The sequence below is a fragment of the Perna viridis genome, chromosome 7 (genome assembly GCF_037379345.1).
Source record: "Perna viridis isolate PV_CMFRI_1.1 ecotype Kerala chromosome 7, ASM3737934v1, whole genome shotgun sequence".
In the NCBI taxonomy this organism is placed as follows: domain Eukaryota; kingdom Metazoa; phylum Mollusca; class Bivalvia; order Mytilida; family Mytilidae; genus Perna; species Perna viridis.
The window spans coordinates 526392-548712 of NC_142451.1; the positions used below are offsets into that span (position 1 = coordinate 526392).

General features: G+C 33.1%; 1 protein-coding gene across 2 annotated transcripts; it reads left to right on the top strand.

Moving 5' to 3' along the window:
- Window positions 1-1512: 1512 nt before the first annotated feature.
- LOC148610857 (sodium/glucose cotransporter 4-like) lies at window positions 1513-21108 on the top strand. 2 transcript variants are annotated; one of them, XM_088590676.1, is made up of 16 exons: window positions 1636-1674; window positions 2202-2273; window positions 4667-4966; window positions 5328-5432; window positions 5707-5766; window positions 7442-7546; window positions 10068-10173; window positions 10543-10623; window positions 12546-12751; window positions 13462-13597; window positions 14039-14146; window positions 14362-14512; window positions 15053-15221; window positions 19271-19486; window positions 20400-20448; window positions 20698-21108. In XM_088590676.1, exons 3-16 carry the CDS (start codon window positions 4964-4966, stop codon window positions 20931-20933), a joined length of 1731 nt encoding a protein of 576 aa, XP_088446802.1. In that variant the 5' UTR covers window positions 1636-1674; window positions 2202-2273; window positions 4667-4963; the 3' UTR covers window positions 20934-21108. The 2 variants fall into 2 exon arrangements, with proteins under 2 accessions (XP_088446801.1, XP_088446802.1); XM_088590675.1 differs by lacking the exon at window positions 4667-4966 and having other exon boundaries at window positions 1513-1674.
- The last annotated feature ends 1213 nt before the right edge of the window (window positions 21109-22321 follow it).

Below are 22321 nucleotides of genomic sequence, written 5' to 3' on the forward strand. Positions count from 1 at the left end.
TCACACAGAGAGTTCATTGTTCGGAATGCTATGTTATAGCATATATGTAACAACAGAGCACGGTTTAGAACAGTACAAGTAGATACTTTAACCAAGGACCCCTGAAACAGTAAGTCGACCAACTGAGCTGAAAGTGTACTCCACTACCACAGTTAATGGAACGTTGTATCTACTATTGTAAGAGGAAGCCACCGTAATACACATAATACAATGCAGTTAGCTCAAATGATTTTGATTGTGGACTGAACAGTCTTTACGTCTACTATTCCGACTTCCGTGTACAAACGATACATTGATATTTATCCTACTTTGAATTAGTTACCACGACAAGATCCAGGAAGTAGACTGGTTCATAGCAAAATCCATTAAGAGACTCGACATTTAGTGACCTCATATGAAAAATGAAAAATTATATTATTTAGTTCTACAAAGGGTCTATGATATAGACAGTGTACTCACTTGGCCAATAATTTTTAGCAATGTTTTCATCATGACATATTGTAGCCAAACGTTTAAAATTCCACTTTCAAAATATTTTTAAAGAAAAATGTTTTTTTTTTTTTTTCATAATATGACAAAATATGTTAATAAGTCGTTTATTGATAGATAATACCCTAAAACGACATAATATCCTCAATTACATAAAAAAAATCGTGCTGGCCTACTAGAATCAAAATACTAATGTACCGAATCAACTTATATCAATTGTTTGAATTTTTAAGCTTGAAATAATCGTCGAATTGCAAAAAAGAGATAAGATATAAGGGAAAAAGTTTTTTCAAGCGTTTCTATGCCCAAACTTGTTTAAATTGTTAAAAAGATTGAAAACTCATGCGCATGAATTGCAGTTTACTTTTATAATTCCTCCCATGGCTTGCCGGGGCTAACGTAGGTATGGGATAAGCCTTTTTTTTGCTGAGACGTAAATACTGTAGGCGTTCTTCCGTAGAGAAGGGATACATATTTAGCATTGTATTAAAAAAAACTTAAGTGTAACTTCAAATTTCTTGCAATTAATGCCATTGGAACACTGCCTGTTAATACTTTAGTTATTTCGTTCTGTGTTTTGGATTTTTGCTTCAACGATGTTTTATTTGCCGACAAATTGATTCGTAAATGGGTGGTATAAGGGTACCTAAAAATCACATTACGGTTGCTGAAGAGAGTGCATATGGTTGTCTAAGCCCACGTACTTACTGATTTTAATCGGAAAACAAGCATCAACTGCCTTTTTTAATAATCTGAGTTATGTCATTGACATTACGCGGGGGGATTCAGTGTAATATAACTATTGGGATGGTTATCATATTCCCTATTACTTTATGCTTCTATATAAAGCTCAGTTGAAATTTAACACAAATGGGTGTATACTTCCTAGATAAACACACTTACAAGTGTAATCATAACGGAGGTATTTGGATGTTAAATATCGCTTTTACGTTATCTTGTATACCAACCATTTTTGATATAATTTGCATACATAATTCCATTTTTATCATATAAAATAAATTGCTTAAAGATTATATCGCTCTCAGTAGATTACAAGCTCACACTCTAAAGTTAACCGTGTCATATACAGTACTGACAATGGTTTACAGTAAAGGATTAAATCATTGGGCCGATATTTTGGTCGTTATTCTGTATTTTGTGTCCGTCCTTGGTTTGGGATTGTGGGTAAGTCTTAGATCTTATCTTGTAACCATAGAAATTTAAAAAGTTTAAATATAACACTTTATATGAGAAGTAAACATGAATGTATCGCTTTATTTTTTCTATATAATAATATAAAATCTTAAATGTATTTTGTAATTCAATTCTTTTCTCTCTATTTCATTTACAATCAATGGTTTGAATATACATTTTATCTAAACAGGCTTTAGAGTCGTTTGGGTCGTGCTAGTGATTGGTTTGGATCTTGATCATTATTTAATTTGGATTGTTAAATACACAATATAAATACTTGTTTAATCAAGCGTTCCCTTTTAGCAAATTTTACGTCATTTACAGACTCTATGTAAACTTTTTCCTTTATGGTAAATGTTCCATTATTTACAGACTCTATGTAAACCTTTCCCTTTATGGTAAATGTTTCATTATTTACAGACTCCAAGTAAACATTTTCCTTTATGGTAAATGTTTCATTATTTACAGACTCAATGTAAATCTTTTCCTTTATGGTAAATGTTCCATTTTTTTTGCAGACTCTATGTAAACCTAACAGGGGTAGTGTTAAGAACTATTTCTTGGCCAGTAGATCAATGCCATGGTTTGCTGTAAGTAACTAGTTACATGTAAAATGCATTAAAATGTTAATTCATGCTTTTCAACATTATATTGTTACAGTGTAACTTGTGAGAAACGGATTTTGCTGAAAACCTGATTATTCATGATTTCTCGATTTCGCTTTTTTTGCTTTTTTTTACTGTTGCAATACAGAAAATATATTACGAACTATGAATAATGCTTCAGAACTCGGTGTTGCCATTTTCTCTGAAAGTTTTAAAGATAAAGGCCTACAAGAAAAAGGCCTAAAATTGAAAGTCATGTGTTTGAATTGTTGTGGTATTAAAACAGAATTGAAATATTTAGAATTTCAAACTCTTATTGAAAACTATGACATAACTTGCTTTGTAGAAACTTAAACTGACGACCTAGATAATATAGAACTCCAAGGTTATACATTCTCTATGTAAAATAGAAAAATAAATTACAAGTAGACGTTCAGGTGGTACTATTATTTGGTTATAAAATGAATTAGAGAGTTATATAGATATTTTAGATACCAATGGCAAATGGCAAATATAGCATGTAATTCAAATGTAGCAAGGAACTGTTCAAAACAGATAAGCTTGTAATATATGGAGTAGTTTACATTCCTCCAGAGTACACAAAATTCTCATCTGAAGATACCTTTTCAGATTTTGAAAAGGAATTTCTTACATTCTCAAACAATTCTGATTATATTTGTTTTTTCTTGGCGACTTTAATGTAAGAACTTCTGACGAAAATGACTTTATTAAGTTTAATGAAAGTAGACACTCCGACAATAATAATAGTTCACAGAAAACTCCACCCAATATTTGGAAAATATATGAATCCCCTGCAAAACAAAGAGTATGGACAGGGTCAAAAACAGATACGGAAATGTGTTACTTAATTCTGTAAGGGTAATGATATGTTCATCGTAAATGGTAGAATTGACAATGATCGAGAGCTTGGTAAATTTACATGTAGAAATGCAAGTGTCGTCGATTATGCCATAAGTAGTCCAAAAATGTTGAATTTTTTTAAAAGATTTTGACATACTTGAATCAAGTAAGCTCTACTCAGATGTTCACACGCCCTTACACATTGCTTTTAATGTAGAGGTGATGTCAAAGAAAAACATTAAAACCATAGCTAATGATAATGTAGCATCCTTGTTAACTCTGCGGCAAAAACATTTGGAACTTGCCAAAATAAAACGGATAGGAATAAAATTAACAATGACAGTAATATCAAAAATCAAAAACCGTGGTTTAATCAAGATTGCAGATTTCTGAGACAGAATTTTAGACAATTTAAACGTAACTATAAATCAAATAAATCGAGTGAAAATGTTTCAAATATGACCAAAGCAGAAAGACTCTATAAAAAAGTTCTTGATGATAAGTATAGAGATTATTGTAAAACTCTGGCGGAGGACATTCAAAATGCCTCTAAAACCGATCCAAGGGATTTTTGGAAAATTCTTGATAAAAAACAAAAGACAAATCAACCAAATATCGATACACTTTATGACTTTTTTTAAACAGTTGAATTCTGCTGAAGAAGATGACCAACATTTGGTACCGACTGTCCAAAATGTCCCTATAGAATTTTCAAATGCTTATATAAACGGTTACATTTCAAGAAACGAGATAATTAAATGTATTAACAACCTGAAGAATAGTAAGGCATGCGGAGAAGATAAGATAATTAATGAGTATATCAAAAATATATCAGATATTTTCATTGATATATATGAACAACTTTTCAATGTTGTCTTTGACACAGGAATATTGCCTAGTAGTTGGTTAATAGGGATGATTAAACCAGTATATAAAAACAAAGGAGATCCGAATGATTGAAAAAAAGACCTATCACAATTGTAAGCTGTCTCGAAAAGTTGTTTACTGCGATATTAAATGCTAGGTTGAACACTTTTTCCGAAAAGTTTTAAAAGTTTCGTACTTTAAAGGAAAATCAATGCGGCTTCGGACAAAAATATTCCACGGTAGATAATATCTTCGCGATCCATACTTTGTTCCAAATCCTAAAATCTAAGCGAAAAAACTTTATTGCGTTTTATAGATTTTGAAAAGGCCTTTGATAAAGTTTGGCGTAATGGACTTTTTTCATAAACTGCTTTTGAACCACATAAATGGGAAAATGCATAACGTGATATTTAATCTGTATTCCAATATCAAATCATGTATTACATTCATAAACATGACATCCGATTTTTTTAGCTGTGAAACTGGTGTGAGACAGGGTGAGAATTTATCTCTTTTTCTGTTCTCCATGTTTTTAAATGATCTAGAAGACTTTTTACAGTCCCACAATATAAATGGTCTAATCTGTGTATCTTCAGAAATCGAATCATTTCTAGGTATATACATGAAGCTGTTTGTTTTACTCTACGCAGATGATACCGTATTAATGGCTGAATCTGCAGATTTACAAAAACGATTGCCTTCTCAAACTACTGTGGTATATGGAAACTGACCGTTAATGTAGATAAAACAAAAGTGTTCGTATTTGGCATTGGCAGTCTCCCTCGTGACCTTACATTCACTTTTAAAGACAGCGTAATTGAAATAGTGAAAGAATTCAATTATCTTGGAGGTATTTTTACGAAAACTTGATGTTACTAAAAAGAGTTTAGCAGACATGGCAACAAAGGCAATATATGAAGTACTTAAAGTAGTAAGGACACTGGTAGATGGTAAGGTATAGAAAGAGAAAACAGACACTGTGTATTATAACCAAAAACTAGGTGATGAATATCATTATATTCTCGAATGTTCCTCTACCTCAGAGAAACGCAAACAGTTTTACCAAAATATTATCTAAATCATTGCAATACTTTCAAGTTTTCGAACTAAATGTCAACTAAAGAGCCGCATCGTTTTTGTTTTATTTTTTTTTTTGTTTTTGGAGATAATTGACTTGATTCTTGTTTTTATTTTTAAAGGAGAACTTCATTGAAAACTTTAAAACGTTTAACACTATTAAGTATTATTTTTTTACGGAGATTCGTTCTTTTCTAGTTGGATTTAAATTGACGGTTTATATTATCATTCAAGGTAGGAGCATCACTATTTTCAAGCAACATTGGTAGTGAGCACTTTGTTGGGTTGGCAGGAGCGGGGGCATCATCCGGGATATCACTGGTTCTGTTTGAGTGGTTTGTACGTATATTTCTATTGAGTAATGATTCGAGGGTGGCTTCCATTCTGCTTACAAAAAAAGATTGAACAATTTGAGGGGAAAGAATTTAAAAACTTAACTAGAATGTGTTTGCAAATATAAAACAAATAATGTGTGTTATGAGACATTAATGTAAGACTTTTTTGTTTGTTTTGGTTTTGTTGTTGTTGTTGTTGTTTTTTTTTTTTTTTTTTTTTATTTGAATGTCCAGTGTTACATTTTATTCAGCAGTTACATGCAGCCTCTTCTTTACAGGTTATATTCTTAATTCTAGCGTTAGGATGGCTGTTCATACCAGTATACATATCGGCAGGGGTGAGACTTTCATTATAAAATGTATTGTTACATTTCCTATTTTCATTTCCATTTAAACAATGTATTTCTGACACATCCATATTTGTGATATTGCACGCTTGGCGTTTTGATTACAAGTGATATTGCACAGCTGTTTACATTCTCAACAGCAAAATTATCATTAAAATATGTCAATTGGTCAAATGCCTAAATTTACTCATTAAAAAAAGGACTTCCAAAAAACAAATACAAGCAAATAGTGGTTATGCAGTTATACTTGACTCAACCACAATAAATGTAATATACCAAAATATTTTTTTTAAATCGCAATGAAGAGAAACTCACTCAGTGGAAACATTTTCTACAAAGAAATGTTATTTGTTTGTTTGTTTGTTTGTTGGGGTTTAACGTCCGAGCAGCAATATTTCAGCTATATTCAGACAATGAACATGAAATGGATGATAAAATGAACATGAAATGAAAAAAAAAGGATGGGTCACAAGGATAATAGGGTCGACAAATTTTGATTGCCACTGGAAAAAGGGGGGATGGGTAAGGTAGGGCAATTTAGCCTCCTGTGGCGGAGCGCAAAGGTTCCTACTCCTATCGAATACCACAGCAGGGTTCTTTAACGTGCGAGGAACGTGGCATCTTTCCCAACACGGTGCACCACTATGGTTTGCGGTCAGGTTTTCCGTATTATAGCCTGACAACCCCAGCATGTAACACGCCAGGGGTACCCCATTCCACCACCTGGGGCACACATCCCAGTTGCTCTGTGGGCAGAGCGCCTAGCCCCCGGCTAGGTTTCTGAGCACTATTTAGTCGCCTTATACGACAAGCTTAGCGCTGCTGCAGGCCTATTCTTTTAACACCCGGACCTGCACGGGGCCAAAGAAATGTTATAAAACAACTCTATGTCAGTTGATGCATGCAATATCATGTTTTATGGAGCACTTAAAAGAGATATCGACCTGGTATATGGTCCATTTCTCTTTTAAGTGTTCCATAAAACATGATTTCGCATGCACTGAGCTGCCACAATTCAATAAAATACTAGCTTTGTTTTTTGTAAATTAAATCTGAATAAAACGACGAGAGAAACATGACATATTTTGGAAAAAATGATACTACGATAAGTACTTGATTAAAATAGATTATTTTGAAATTTACAGCCACATACAGTTGTATCATACATTCAGATTAAAATCGTAAATTTATATGGGCCGCATTTTGTTCAATTCAAGGTTTTAAAAAGTGATTTATGATTTTCTCCATTCATCCACGTGAATTCTCGAGTAAACTACATCTGAAACTGCCAGTCTATGATAGTTCAGGTCAAATAGTCTTATATATAGACCGGTTTAATTAGGAATTATTTAAGGAATGAATTTTTATGTTTTGCCATCTTGCATTTTAAAATAAATAAACTTTTGAGGTTTTCGTTGTATCCTGAGGTTCCCCTTTTGATTATGGAAAACATGATGCTTTTTGCGTCGTATTTGACGTTTCTGATTTGAATAAGCTTTAGGTTTATACCAAAACTTTCGGATGAAATATAAATTCCATAGAGTATGTATGTTTATGTATGTCATAGGGATGTGGCGGGTAGCATTTAATGAGCTTTAATTGTATGCTGAGAGTATTTATAGTTTCAGTATAATTACCTGTTTGGTGTATCTGAATTTGGTTGCAGGTTTACACCCTTCCAGAATACATGCAGAAAAGACATGGAGGAAGTAGAATTAGAACGTATTTAAGTATACTGTCTCTGATACTTTATGTCCTAACAAAACTTGCTGTAAGTGTACTTTCTCTGATACTTTATGTCATAACAAAACTTGCTGTGCAAGTGTACTGTCTCGGATACTTTACGTCCTTACAAAGCTTGCTATAAGTATACTGTCTCCAATACAATATGTCCGTAAGTTTACTGTCTCTAATACAATATGTCCGTAAGTTTACTGTCTCTAATACAATATGTCCCGATGAAACTTACTGTAAGTGTACTGTCTCTGATACAATATATCCGTAAGTGTACTGTCTCTAATACAATATGTCCTAACAAAACTTGCTGTGAGTGTACTGTCTCTGACACAAGTGTTAGTGTACTGACTTTGATATAATATGTCCTGACAAGGCTTGCTGTTAGTATATGTCTTTGTCATGACATAACAAAGCTTGCTGTAAGTGTACTTTCTCTGACACAATATGTCCTAACAAAACTAAATGTGAATGACCAGACTTGCTGTAAATATACTGTCTCTGATTTTATGCACCAAAAAGGCTCTGCTGTAAGTGTTCTGTCTCTGATGCCATATGTCCTAATAAGGCTCGCTGTAAGTGTTCTGTCAATACCATAATACGTGGGCTGAGATAACCCACCGTGCTCCCCCACTCATCAACCAAAATAGTGATTTTTAGGTACCTTTATACCTCCCATTTACGAATCTTTTGTCACCAAAACATAAACTGAAGCATTTTTGTATTTTTGCTACTTTTAATACCTCGTTGAGGCAAAAATCAACTTTTTAAGGTTTTTTTATTCTAAGTACTTCTTCTTTCGACAAAACGAAGTAAACGGATATATGTATACTTCATCATGTAGCCCAATGTTTCAGCTTCAAAATAATACCAAGAAAGTTGAGGTAACACTGAGTGTTTTGCGGTAAAAGGAAAAAAATATACCCAACCCGCCGAAAAATTGCTTAAATTGACATATTTTTCAATGTCACCACCTCTAGAGTATTAATGCTTCAGTAAAAAATGGCTTATTTGGTATTTTCTGTTTAGTATTATCACAATTTATACTTCTGGGGTTCTTTTGATGAATTTTCGTAGTCAGAATTCATCAAAAAATGCGAAAAATGGGATTTTCGATTTTTCGGTCAAAAGTCACATAAATTCGACTCTTCAAGTTATTGCTCAACTAAAACATCTCAAATTTGGTATCACTCAATATATAATTTAATTTTCTACATATAAACCTCGAAAAATTAGTTTTCATGAAAGAATTTTTTTAAAAATGTTAAAAATATTACCACTACCCCTAGAAAATTTGTCTCAGTATCAAATAGAATTCTCATTCACAGCATATCAACACAGTAAAACTCATGTTTTAGGCATTTATAGAACACAAACAACAAGATTTATTAAAATGAAGACAGAGTACTTACAGCAAGCCTTGCACTAACAGCAAGCTTTACTGTAAGTACTCTGTCTTCATCTTAATAAATCTTGTTTGTGTTCTGTCTCTGATGCCATATGTCCTAATCTGGCTGGCTGTAAGTATACTGTCTTCGGCTTAACACAGCTTGCAGTTTGTGTTCCGTCTCTGATCCAACATGTCCTAACAAGGATTTCTGTTTTTGTACTGTCTACATCTTCGCAAAGATTGCTGTTTGTGTTCCGTCTCTGATGCAATATGTTCTAACGAGCCTTTTCTGTAAGTGTACTGTCTCTGATGTCATATGTCCTAACAAGGCTTGCTATAATGTAAGTGTGCTATCTTCGTTCTAAGAAAGCTTGCTGTAAGTGGTCTGTCACTGGTGTCATATGGCTATAACAAGCCTTGCTGTAAGTGTACTGTCTCTGATGCCATATGTCCTAACAAGTATTGCTGTAAGTGTGCTATCTTCGTTCTAAGAAAGCGTGCTGTATGTGTTCTGTCACTGGTGCCACATGGCCATAACAAGGCTTGCTGTAATTGTCCTGTCTCAGATGCCATATGTCCTAACAAGGCTTGTTGTAAGTGTGCTATCTTCGTTCTAAGAAAGCTTACTGCAAGTGTACTGTCTCTGATACTTTATGACCTAACAAGGCTTGCTGTAAGTGTACTGTCTCTGATACTTTATGACCTAACAAGGCTGGCTGTAAGTGTACTGTCTCTGATACTTTATGACCTAACAAGGCTGGCTGTAAGTGTACTGTATCTGATACCTTATAACCTAACTAGGCTGGCTGTAAGTGTACTGTCTCTGATACTTTATGACCTAACTAGGCTGGCTGTAAGTGTACTGTCTTTGATACTTTATGACCTAACAAGGCTGGCTTTAAGTGTACTGTCTTTGATACTGTATGACCTAACAAGGCTGTAAGTGCAAGTGTTGCATTTCTTGCACTTATTTTTTTGTTTTACTTAGTAAATGCATTCTCATTTAAACTTTTATCATAAACACACGTAACTGCATACAACTCGACAATAGTTTTACTTTAGTAAGACTAAATAATCATACATTTTAAACTACTAGCTATACTCATCCAACAAAATTTTATAACAATTGCTAGAACACTGAATTTCAAAGTACTGCAATTATTTGCAGGTCAGTATATTTGCTGGATCGCTGTTTATTCAAATGGCTTTAGGATGGGATATGTACATTTCCATTGCTGTGTTGCTGTTTATAACTGGTCTTTACACAGCTCTAGGTAAATCTGATGCTTTGATGATTTGATTCTTCTTTTTATATATATCGCCTATTTATAATTACATCTTTAAAATTGGCAAAGTTATTTTGGGTGAGGAACGTCAGAATAAGTAATACGTCAATGAAAAGGATTGAGTGTACAGTGAGCTAAACATTTATACAACGAGTAGCATAATGTCTATCAAAGGAAAACTGTTGAGATAACCTCCATTTCTACAAACAAAAATCTCACTTCACATTGCCAAAATATAGTGATTGTTGTCATAGAAACTTATGGTATCTCAGGAATCCTATATTTTACTCAACAATGAATATAAACAAAAAGGAACTTGACCTGCAATTATTTAACCTTTATAATCTCTATTTCCAGGCGGACTAACGGCAGTGATGTATACAGATACGTTGCAGACTTCTATAATGACTATTGGGTCGGTTACTGTCATGGCAATCAGTAAGTTAACTCATACTTTGATAATGACCGAAGGGGCGGTCACTGTCATGGTAATCAGTGTTAGTTCAGACTTTGATTTTGACCGAAGGGGCGGTCACTGTCGTAGCAATCATTAACTTAACTCAGCAGTCATGGCAATCAGTAAGTTAAATCAGACTTTGATAATGACCGAATGGGCGGTCACTGTCATGGCAATCAGTGTTAGTTCAGACTTTGATAATGACCGAAGGGGCGGTCACTGTCGTTGCAATCATTAACTTAACTCAGCAGTCATGGCAATCAGTAAGTTAACTCAGACTTTGATAATGACCGAAGGGGCAGTCACTGTCATGGCAATCAGTAAGTTTACTCAGACTTTGATAATGACCAAAGGGGCGGTCACTGTCATAGCAATCATTAAGTTAACTCAGCAGTCATGGCAATCAGTAAGTTTACTCAAACTTTGATGATGACCGAAGCAGATGTAACATGTAATATTGATTAAAAAACTCACGCTTTTATAGTTTTTCATTAACAAAGGCACCGACCTTTTTTATTCCAAGTGGGCTTATGATTTGATGTCGGCTAAGAATGTTTGTTATAGATTCAAGAGAAAAAAATATTTATATTCCAGCAGCAACCGAAAACTACATTTTATTATAAGATAAGACCAGTCCGACTTCTCTAATGAGAATAGTGACGATAAATGTCATGAGAACAAGTAAGATCAGTCAGACTTCTATAATGACAAGAGTGACGATAAATGTCATGAGAACCAGAAAGATCAGTCAGACTTCAATAATGAGAATAGTGACGATAAATGTCATGAGAAACAGTAAGATCAATCAGACTTCTCTAATGAGAATAGTGACGATAAATGTCATGAGAACCAATAAGATCAGTCAGATTTATCTAATAAGAATAGTGACGATAAATGTCATGAGAATCAGTAAGATCTGTCAGACTTCTATAATGAGAATAGTGACGATAAATGTCATGAGAACCAGTAAGATCAGACAGACTTCTATAATAACGATAGGGACGATAAATGTCATGAGAACCAAGACAATTAGTAACGGTCATGATAATCAATGTTTCTCTGTCAGATTTTTACACTCTTTCATTATTAAATCAATTTGAACATAAATGCGGGAGTTTAGTGCGAACAGGTCTGTATTATCTTACTTAACAAATCAAAATGATGTATACCACGTACGAAACTACGTATATGGAAATGAAGTGAATAAATGTAAATAAATAATTGAATCATTGTTACACAAATATCTTACATAATCGTGCATTTAGGTAAAGGTCTTTAAACTTATTTGTTCAATTGTATTCCCTACTTGCGGAGCTCGGGATGCAGCCATATTTTATCCTGTTTTTGCAGAGTTACCTCCCGTAAGAGCAGGTGTAATTTCGAAGTCTCTCTAATCGATGTTCGGATTCGAGTGCAGAAAAAAGAGGTAACTCGAATGAAAATGGAATCCCCAGCAGACAAACACAATGATGTTCCTAAAATGTACAGTGTGTTTCATTTTGTTGGTAGGATACATAAGGATGATTTTCATTTGTATCCCGGGTAAAGAAAATTTATGGCAGGGTCAGTAGAACGAGAAATTTCCTTTTGACTTTCGAGATTTGCTAAAGTATCGTCGATATCGGAAGGAAAATCTTACTTGTTCCGAACAGACACTTGCTCCAAAGGGAGATAAATGTTGACAAAATGTTGGTCCGCAAGTCGAGAATAATCGTGCTTTTTGATGAAGGTCTTAAAATTAATTATTAAAATGTAGAAACAGGTTTTGTGTATGCTTTAAGAGAAGGTGCATATGCTTTAACCCTATTACAACGACATTAAAATATACATACATGTATGTGATTTTAATAAATGCTGTCATTTTAGTATATCGTTGTTTTGCCACAAGTAATTTCTTGTTCAGGTTTTAACAAAATAGGAGGATACAATGCCATGATAGAAAAATACATGGACGCAAAGCCTTCAATCTTGCAGGGAAACACTACGTGTGGGATGCCACGGAAAGATGCATTTCACATCTTTCTAGATGCCTCGGGATCAGAAAATCCCTGGCCAGGTCTAGTTTTACAGTCATCACTAGGATGTTTGTGGTATTGGTGTTGTGATCAGGTAAAATGACTCATAATATTGCTTCTCAATAATATTACTTTTTAAAAATTCCATTACATATAAAAGGTATAATACAATTGTCGTATTTAGATGCAATTTGCCCGAAGGCTATTTAATACGTTAAAATAAAATACACCCATGCTTACATGACAGAAATCAATCGTAAACGTTGAGTGAGAAACATATCAGCACAATATAAGCTTCATTTTGATGGAAAACCCCTTTGCCGTGAAGGCGTGTTTTTTTATATCTTGAATTTAAGGGTTAAATAGAGTCTTTAAAACAAATCAGACAGGGGGTGATTCATGCATACCAATCACCAACGGAATTGCTTATATCAGTTGCGAACCACATAACCAATCATAGTTCTTCATTTGGTTGTTGCGCTTTTGAGATAAAATTTCTATAGATTGCGCGTGAAATTAGCACTTTGTAAGAGTTATTGTTTTTGATTTGGTTGGATTTGATTGATTTTAGTGCAAGGTTTAATTGTGTTTTTTTTTCAAAGGTACATATCTAAATACAGAAAGGACTATTGTCACATAAGAACTTAGCATATGTTGACCATAAAAGCATTGTTTGTTCCGTGGGTTTTTCTACGCTATGAATCACCTTAGTATGTGTATGAATTGATGCGGACTAATACTTAAAGTGTTAACTAAAAGAGTTTAGACTAGTTGACATTTAAATGAATGACTTCTTGTCCAAAGGTAATAGTCCAAAGGTCACTGGCAGCAAGGAGTTGGTCCCATGCTAAAGGTGGGTCTCTGGTCGCTGGATTTCTGAAGTTGTTACCACTGTTTTTGCTGATGTTTCCAGGAATGATCAGTAGAATTCTTTATCCAGGTAAAAACACACCAATATGTCGATTATATGAGAAAATATCGTCGATTTAATTATTATTGATTTTGTTTTTTTTTTTCATTGTCTCTTGGGTACCGCTTTTCGTTAGGAGAATTGACTAATGCCGACACCGTACGTTATTCATAGCTGTTTCATATTTATTTACTCCACGTAATTTGTTAACTATTTGACTGTTTCAAGTTTCAATTTCGAACAATTTTCAAAAGGTTCGACAAGGGATATAAAACAGTTTTTCGTGTGATGCCAACTGTGAATATCTGTACTGTATATATGGGTAGACGTTGACTTCGTGTTCAGTCATAAAGTTTCATACCATGGTTGTTGTCCTAATGACATTGTCTCCTTCCGTTTATTTCTGAACAAATTATTGTAAATGATGGTGTTTCTGTAGAAAACATTTTAGGATATTGTTTTTTATTTAAGATGAAATAGCATGTGTTGATCCACAGGAGTGTTATAAAGTTTGTAAAAACCCGGTTGGCTGTTCTAACATTGCCTATCCTAAGTTGGTGATGGAGTTGATGCCAGTGGGTAAGTGAATTTTGCCTATTTCATTCCTTTCAAATTTTACAAAAAAACTGTAGTAACAAATGTTATAAGTGCTTACGAGATACGGTAAATGTATTATTAATTTTTTACAAATCTGCAACCCGAGCTAGCTGAGAAAACGAAATTAAATTCTGAACTCAAACGTATGACTTGTATATAGTTTTTTCAAAGTATCTCAAATTTCTTTATAATCCTAGGAATTCGGGGTTTTATGATAGCTGCCATGTTATCAGCCATTATGAGCTCCCTGACTTCTATATTTAACAGTTCTAGTGCTATATTTACGCTGGATATTTGGAAAAGGGTACGAAAGAATGCAACACAAAAGGAACTACTCATCGTCGGCAGGTATAGTAGTATTAACCCACGTGTCAATATCGTCAAAAGTAATAATTGGAGCAGTTTTATTTGTACTAAAATTATTTAAAATTGAAATATTTTTTTTTATTATTATTATTTTTATATCTTATTTCATTTGTTTTCTTTTAATTTCTCAATAAGAGGGAGTGTTTGTTTAGGGCAATTTTTTAAAATACTTACTATGAATATGAAATTAGGTCCTTTTTCTCACCAAGTACAATTAATGGTTAAAGTTTGTTCAGAAGGACTTCTTCCTTGCGTTTATTCTTGCACCTCTGTATTTTCGTTGTAAAAAATCTTGAAAATCATATAGAACATTTAAAACAACAGTACATTTTTCATATTACAAGTTGAATTGTTTGTTGGATTGCGGATGCAAAAATTACGTTACATTAGGGTTGCAAAACTAATTACCTTATTCTAACTACAAAATGTTCATCGACGAGCACCAAATCAGTTCTACCACAGTAAATATTGTCATTAACCAAAATAATCACCACCTTTACATAGTAAAATATCGCCTTACAGGTTGTTCATTCTGTGTATGTGTACAGTCAGTATACTATGGATACCACTTGTTAAGTCATCACAGGGAGGAAAACTTTTTTCATATATGGTGGTAGTAGAAGGATATTTGGGGTCACCGTTAGGGATCTTATTTCTAACCTCCATGTTTTGGAAGGGGACAACTGAGACGGTACGTACAATGTATCTTTTATCTTTAATAATTCCGTTAAGACAGCGAATATTGATGTGATAGATTAATATACAGGACAATCGGAATATATATGTTTCATATATGGTTTGAAACAATTAAAAAACGTGCTTGTCATGTGTTTTTCATTTATTTAGGACCGCAATGAAAAACATGAAAACATATGTATAGGTATAGGACAAGAAAATTAATTAATGAAAAATAGGTAAGTACAAACATCTTGCCGACCGTTTGTTGAAAAACGCACCACACTGGACGAAAAAGTATGGTTTTCATATACTTCAGGAGGGCCTTTGTTTCCATGTGTTTTTTTTTATAGGCGCAGTCATCATTTCCAGGTCGGATCTGAATTTATTTTTCAATATGTTTTAAAACATTTACGGATATTTCATGTTATTATTCACGATAACCAATTAATTATTATATTGTTTTTCTCCATAATTTATTGCTACTTTCAACATAAATTTTAAAATTTGTAATCGGCGAATTAAAATTCGTGTCCGAGAGTGAAATTGTCGAATTTATTTCACAGTGTGAATTGTATTAGTTTTTAAAGAGGGTCCATTGGATAAATGACTGCGATCTATATAATGAATAAAGTTTAAAAACTCTACAGCTATTACCCAACAGAGTGAAACTTATTTTTATTTCCATTAAAACCAACCATCACCGGACTTTGGTACTTTTTGTAGATGTATATTGAAAGTGACCATTGTGACACTTGCCTTTTTGTTGGGGTTTGCAAGGGGTGATTTTGAAGTCAATCACATTTATCAGAACCCTGTAGAGTCATTTATTCAGCGTATAAGCACTATTGTCACTCGTTTGAGCTGAAGTGACAAATTGCTCAGACAAACATTTTACGATTACAACGATCACCTATGACCAAAAAGGAGCTCAATTTTTGAAGGAAGTGCATTTTCATTGAATCAAATTCAAAAACTATGTACGCATTCAACACATTAGCGACTTGTGTCTGATTTATGTCACGAAAGAAATTCACATGTCATTAACATATTTTTCAGACGTACATCAACACTTTTTTGTTGTTGTTGGATGATAATGATATCAATCTCAATGTTTTGAGCGGAGATAATGATATATGAAGATTTAAAAGATAAAGAGTATTGTTCTAGTATAAAACATCTTGATTTTGTTTACGTGGACTAGTAGAAAGTGTACGTAATGACAAAATTGGGACGTTTCAAAATGTAGCAAATATCTAAAGCAAAAAATTTTTAAAATGTTGAATAAGCGTACATTCAAACTAAAAAAAAATTAGCATGCGTTGTTTTCGAATCAATTATCCAATTTAAGTATTTCATCATTTAGCACACGGTAAATTTCTTAAGACAATCTGACAATTTTATGTTAAGTTATTTTACTACGGGGCGCCGAATGAGACTTGATCTTTTTGTAATCAAAATCAATTTTGTGTCACAAAAATCAATTTTGTGATATTGCTATGACTGGCGTGCATGTAGTTTGGTTTTGTGTCCGTAGCCCAGCGGACACTGCATGCTTTCGAGACTGGCCTGGTAAATAAAGATATCAAGTTTTTACTCTTTATTGTCCTAAACGTACACAGTGATCAAAATATATTTTGTTAATAATTTAAGCTTAATACTATTTATACTTTTATTTATTAGATTAATATACTTTTTTCGTTTATTTATTTTGATAAATAAGAATTTAATTATTTACTTAGTTGCTTTAAATGAAACTTCAACTAAAACTTTACTTCTAAAATTATAATTATAAAAGTTAGAAATAAGGTATCGAATTTAAATTGTTCACGTACCTGGTAAATAAAGATATCAAGTTTTTACTCTTTATTGTCCTAAACGTACACAGTGATATCAGGGCTGGGTTGAGCTCCCTTAAAAACCCAGTATCAAGTGCTGTCGGACCTGTCTTTATTTACCTATGAAATCTCTTAATTTCATTTAATTTCCAAAGATGAATATTCATAAGCCGTAGTGTAGGAAATGTTTGGTTGTGTATGATTACGTTTACTCAAACTTACTGTATCTTTTTATGTCTGATACTGTTTTAATTCATTTATCTTTAAACAATGGAAACTACCTAAAGCAATTAAATACATAAAGTGTCAGTTGTTTACCTAAATTATTAGCAAGACAATTGAGCAGGCACCAAAGAATTCAAACCTATTTAGTTTATCGTCAAATATTTCTTTCGGCTAAATTTACAAATATTTCAAGACATTATCAATTTACTCACGCTAAAATGCAATTTTATTTATTTTTAATTTTTGCTGAATCATATAGAATTTTACTGCATATCACAGTATTATCAAAATCGAAGCATAGCTTTTCTTAGATAGGAAAGGCAATCATTTTCTTGTTTGGAATTTGCAGCTGTCGTCTGCATTTTGTTTACGTCACATGATATGTGTAAAATATTCCTGTAATATTTCCGGTATCTGTACAGATTGATCTGACAGGTCAAAACTGAAATGGATATTGCTAGAGATGTCCAAGGGATAAAAAAAGTGTACAGTATTGCGAAGAGCTATAAAATTATTGACCATTTTGAGAGAGGAAAGGGGTATGGGGTTGGAATTTTGTGAAAAAATTGTTTAAGTTTATCATTTATTAAAAAAACTCCCCCATTAATAAACTAGACAGATTTTCAAATAGAAATATTGAGTTTGGTTGCTGCTTAAATATAAATAAAAATATTGCATTTGCGAAGCAAAAATTTTTTAAACTTCAAAATTCAATTTTGTCTCACAAAAGTCAATTTAGTGACACAAAATTGAAATTTGTGACACAGAATTATTGACTTTTGTGACACAAAATTGAAAATTTGTAGTTTGTTCTAAATTTTGTTAATCAGAATTAATTTTTGTTGAACAAAATTCACTTTTGTCTGTAAAAAATTGAATTTTGAGTACAAAACCACAAGAGTCCCATTTGGCGCCTCGTAGTTACTACAATTTAAGTACCAGTACATATAAAATTCAGTCACGGCCTAATGTAGAGGTGTTTCATGGTGTAGAAAAAAAGCCACCGAAAAAAAGTTGCTCTTTTGGTCTAGATATACTATACTTTTAAGTAACAATTGCCCTTTCTGTATTCAGTTCTGTACTCTTTAGAAAATCATGCCTTTATCTCCCACTAAAATCAACCAAATCGAACAAAATCAAGAACAATAACTCTTGCAGGGTGCCAATTTCATGTACAATCTATATAGATTTTTTTCTCAAAAGCACAACCATCAAATTAAAACTAAGACTCGTTATATTATCAGTAACTGTTTGTGAACAAGAAATAATAAAAAATGAATTCGGTGGATTGTTGACATGCATGAATCAACTCCTGTCTGATTTTAGGTGGATTTTTGACATGCATGAATCAACTCCTGTCTGATTTTAGGTGGATTTTTGACATGCATGAATCACCTCCTGTCTGATTTTAGGTGGGTTTTTGACAAGCATGAATCACCCTCTGTCTGATTTTAGGTAGGTTTTTGACATGCATGAATCACCTTCTGTCTGTTTTAGGTGGGTTTTTGACATGCATGAATCACCCCCTGTCTTATTTTAAGTGGATTTTTGACATGCATGAAGCACTCCCTGTCTGATTTTTATAAAGACTGCTACTTAAATACCGTATTTTCAGAAAGTTAATGATATTTGCAATTTACAAGTAACAGACATGACATAATGTTTGATGTTTGCCGTTATCTATTAGTCTTCGCTTCGCCTTTGGTACCATGCCTTTCGAGTTTTTACGTAACCATATACATTTGTGTCTTTCTTTTGAATTGTTTTGTAGCAACAAAACAGTACTAGTTAATCAAGTAAGAAAAATAAAATGAATACAAAGCTTCTTGTCTGTTATGAACGACTTTAAAAAGTCTTATGTTGGGAAACAGACCGAGATTTCATAATATACATTGGAGGAATTTCCGGTTCAAAATGACCCTTTAACACTTTAAATTTCTATACATATTTTTTCTCATTCTGTAAAACAAAGCATATGTTTATTATAAAATCTATTGTACAGGGAGCTTTCTGGGGCCTGTTGATAGGTCATGTGATCGGAGTTACAAGACTCGTATTAGAATTTGTATACCCAGCTCCGGGCTGCGGCGAACCTGAGACGAGACCAGCATTACTGTATACGCTCCATTATATGTACTTTATCCCACTGTTGCTACTGATTACTGGCTTGTCAATTATGATAATTAGTTTATTTACTACAAAGAAAACTGAAGAGGAGGTGAGAGAGACAAAACTTATTCTTTTTAGCTCACCTGGCCGGTAGCTATGTGAGCAATTGCCATCACTGGACGTCCGTCATCGTCGTCGTCGTTAACAATTTGTCAAAACTCTTCTCTTCTGACACTACTTGACCAATGGAAACCAAACTTGGTATGAATATTTCTTGGAGTTTCCTGCATAGAACTGATGTGGTGGGGATTTTTTATTCGTGGAACAGCATGGCCGCCGATACTAAAAATAGAACATTGGGGTGAGACAGTAGTTTTTCCCATATATCTCCAAAACCGTTAGGTTTAGCCAAATTCTTTTAGTTGCTAAAATGATCCTTATTATTAGACCTACAAAAGTCTTCAGGAATCAAAGTTGTCAGACGACTCCTTGTAAGATCTACTGCCTTTGAAAGGTGGCAAATGACGGTTATTTAACAATTTTCAGGCAATATCTTGAAAACTATGATAGACAGAAAGGTACTTTCAATTGCTGAAATGATCCTTATGATGAGTCCTACCAACGTCTTCTTGAGACAACTCCTTGTTAAATTTATTGCCTTTCAAAGTTAATTTTTAACCAAGTGTGCGATTCAAGCTCCTGGGTGCCTCTTGTTTTCTTAATTCTACGTATTTCCTTCAATAGCCAAATATATACAGAGTGCCATATATTAAATAGATTTTAAACGGCAATTTGTCAAATTCAAGGAATTAGCTTTGATATAAGATAACTTTGTGAAATCGGACATTCTAAGATTATCTTCTTCATTTGCTGTTCTGTTCAACCATTTGAACTTTGATATGTTGATCATTGTTTTATAAGTATTTATTATTTATGCGGCGTACTTTACATATGTATCCTTTAACTTGTAGGTATTATAGTATTTGTTCTTAAGTAGATGTATTTACTTTCTAAATCTTTAGTTGAAGGGGATGACCTGGTGGACGCGATATGAACCGACAAGAGACGAAGGTAATCACTAATATAAATTTTAAAGATAAAATTCGGTAAAGAAAATACTTTTAAACCAATATTTTATCTTTTGTGAGTTTAGAGAGTGTTTCAGTCATTAAACTAAGACACTAATTGGTTTTACATGTATTTTGTCTATGTAAATTAAGAATGAAATGATTGTGTAAGTATTTCCATGTTCATGTTGTTTGTAAAACTGAACTTTTGAGTAAAAACATGATATAAGTGAAAGAAAATATTTTTTTTCAGAAAACGAGACGGAGAAGGATGATATTTTACCAGCTTCAACACATACCAATAAGACTTCTTGTAGTCGTATTATATCTTTATTTTTTGGATCGAACGAAAAACACCAGACTACAGAAATACTGATAGAAGATAGGATTTCATTTCTTAAAGAAACATCATCATCTAAATTGGTCCTTAATTTTACAGCTATTTTACTGATCGGTTTGATAGCTTTTTTGTGCGGTTTCTATTGTTAAAGTTTACCGTAGTTTACCATGGATCAGATTACAGGCATTAGACTGTTAGAAACATTATAGCACAATAAACTTTGATCTGATTAATCACCGAAGACACAAACGTGACAATCTGAGAGCAATCAGTAACAATGGATATAGTACAATGTAAATTAGTCAATTATACTCATTTAGTCAACGTCCTTTACTATAAAGTAGGATATAACCGTGCTTTACTGTTTAAATAAAACTTCTTTTAAATTCTAAATTAATGATCCAATTAATCTATGTTACAGATTATCATAGAATGTGTATAATCTTGTCAAAGGGACCTTCCTACTATATGAATTAGTCGTCCCAAAATAATTGTGCTTATAAAACATTACACATTAGTTTTGAGCAAATACAAAAAAAAAATAAATTTTCTGTGGATAGTCGAGATACGAAATATACTTTAGGTATTGAAAGAAAAACAGCAAATGGTTTAAACAAAAACCTGAAAAGTTCATAGTCAGCATGATAATGGACTAATGTCATCTAGAATCTATTTAGGTAGCTGTCTTTATAAAAAAATCACACAGAAGGTGAAAAAAAACCCCACCGATTTCACTTTTATTTCTCATTCATAATTAGTTACTGATCACATGAACAGTCTTAGTTTTTCATTTGGGTGTTGCGTTTTTGAGATCAAATTTATAGACTGTACATGAAATTAGCACTATGCAAGAGTTATCGTTCTTGATTTGGTTTCATTTTGTTGATTTTAGTGGGAGATAAATGTATGATTTTCTCAAAAGTACAGATCTGAATATTGAAGAGACAACTTTTTCATAAAAAATATAGCATATGTAGATTGAAAAAGCATTGTTTGGTGTTTTTTTCTTCACCATGAATCACTAAAATATTGGCACTGTCTGAATTTTATATGGACTGGTACTTAAGTGTACCTAGAGTAGTCCATGGAGTCACATTAGTAAAGATACCCAAAGACACCCTTCTTTACTTATTGCACGATGTTAAAGGCAATCACAAATGAAAATACAATGGTAGAAAACCAGTGACAAAAATTGAAAGCGGAGAAACAACAGTGTTCAGAAACCAAGAAAGCAATACAGGTCAAACTAAAGGAATCAAAGTCTATAAAACATAATGCCACATCTACACCCAACAACTTTAAAGTGAACAGAAAAAAAAACACTGACAAAATGTAAGGATAATGGATATGGTGAATACGCCAAAGAGACAACAACCTCATCGGGATGAAAATTTCAGCTCAAGACCATCCGTGGATCTTCAATGAACGACGAGGAAACCCTCACACCACTGGACAGGCTGCAGCTGGCCACAAAACAACATTATACACTGGTACAGCGAAATAGTTACCCTTATATAATCCTGCAACATAAAAGTAA

Excerpts from the sequence above, each read along its gene's own strand:
- LOC148610857 (XM_088590675.1), top strand. The coding sequence starts at position 1,588 with ATGGTTTACAGTAAAGGATTAAATCATTGGGCCGATATTTTGGTCGTT. Across the intron at positions 10,174-10,542 it reads TGGTCTTTACACAGCTCTAG|GCGGACTAACGGCAGTGATG; the intron begins GTAAATCTGATG and ends CTCTATTTCCAG. Across the intron at positions 19,487-20,399 it reads CAAAGAAAACTGAAGAGGAG|TTGAAGGGGATGACCTGGTG; the intron begins GTGAGAGAGACA and ends CTAAATCTTTAG.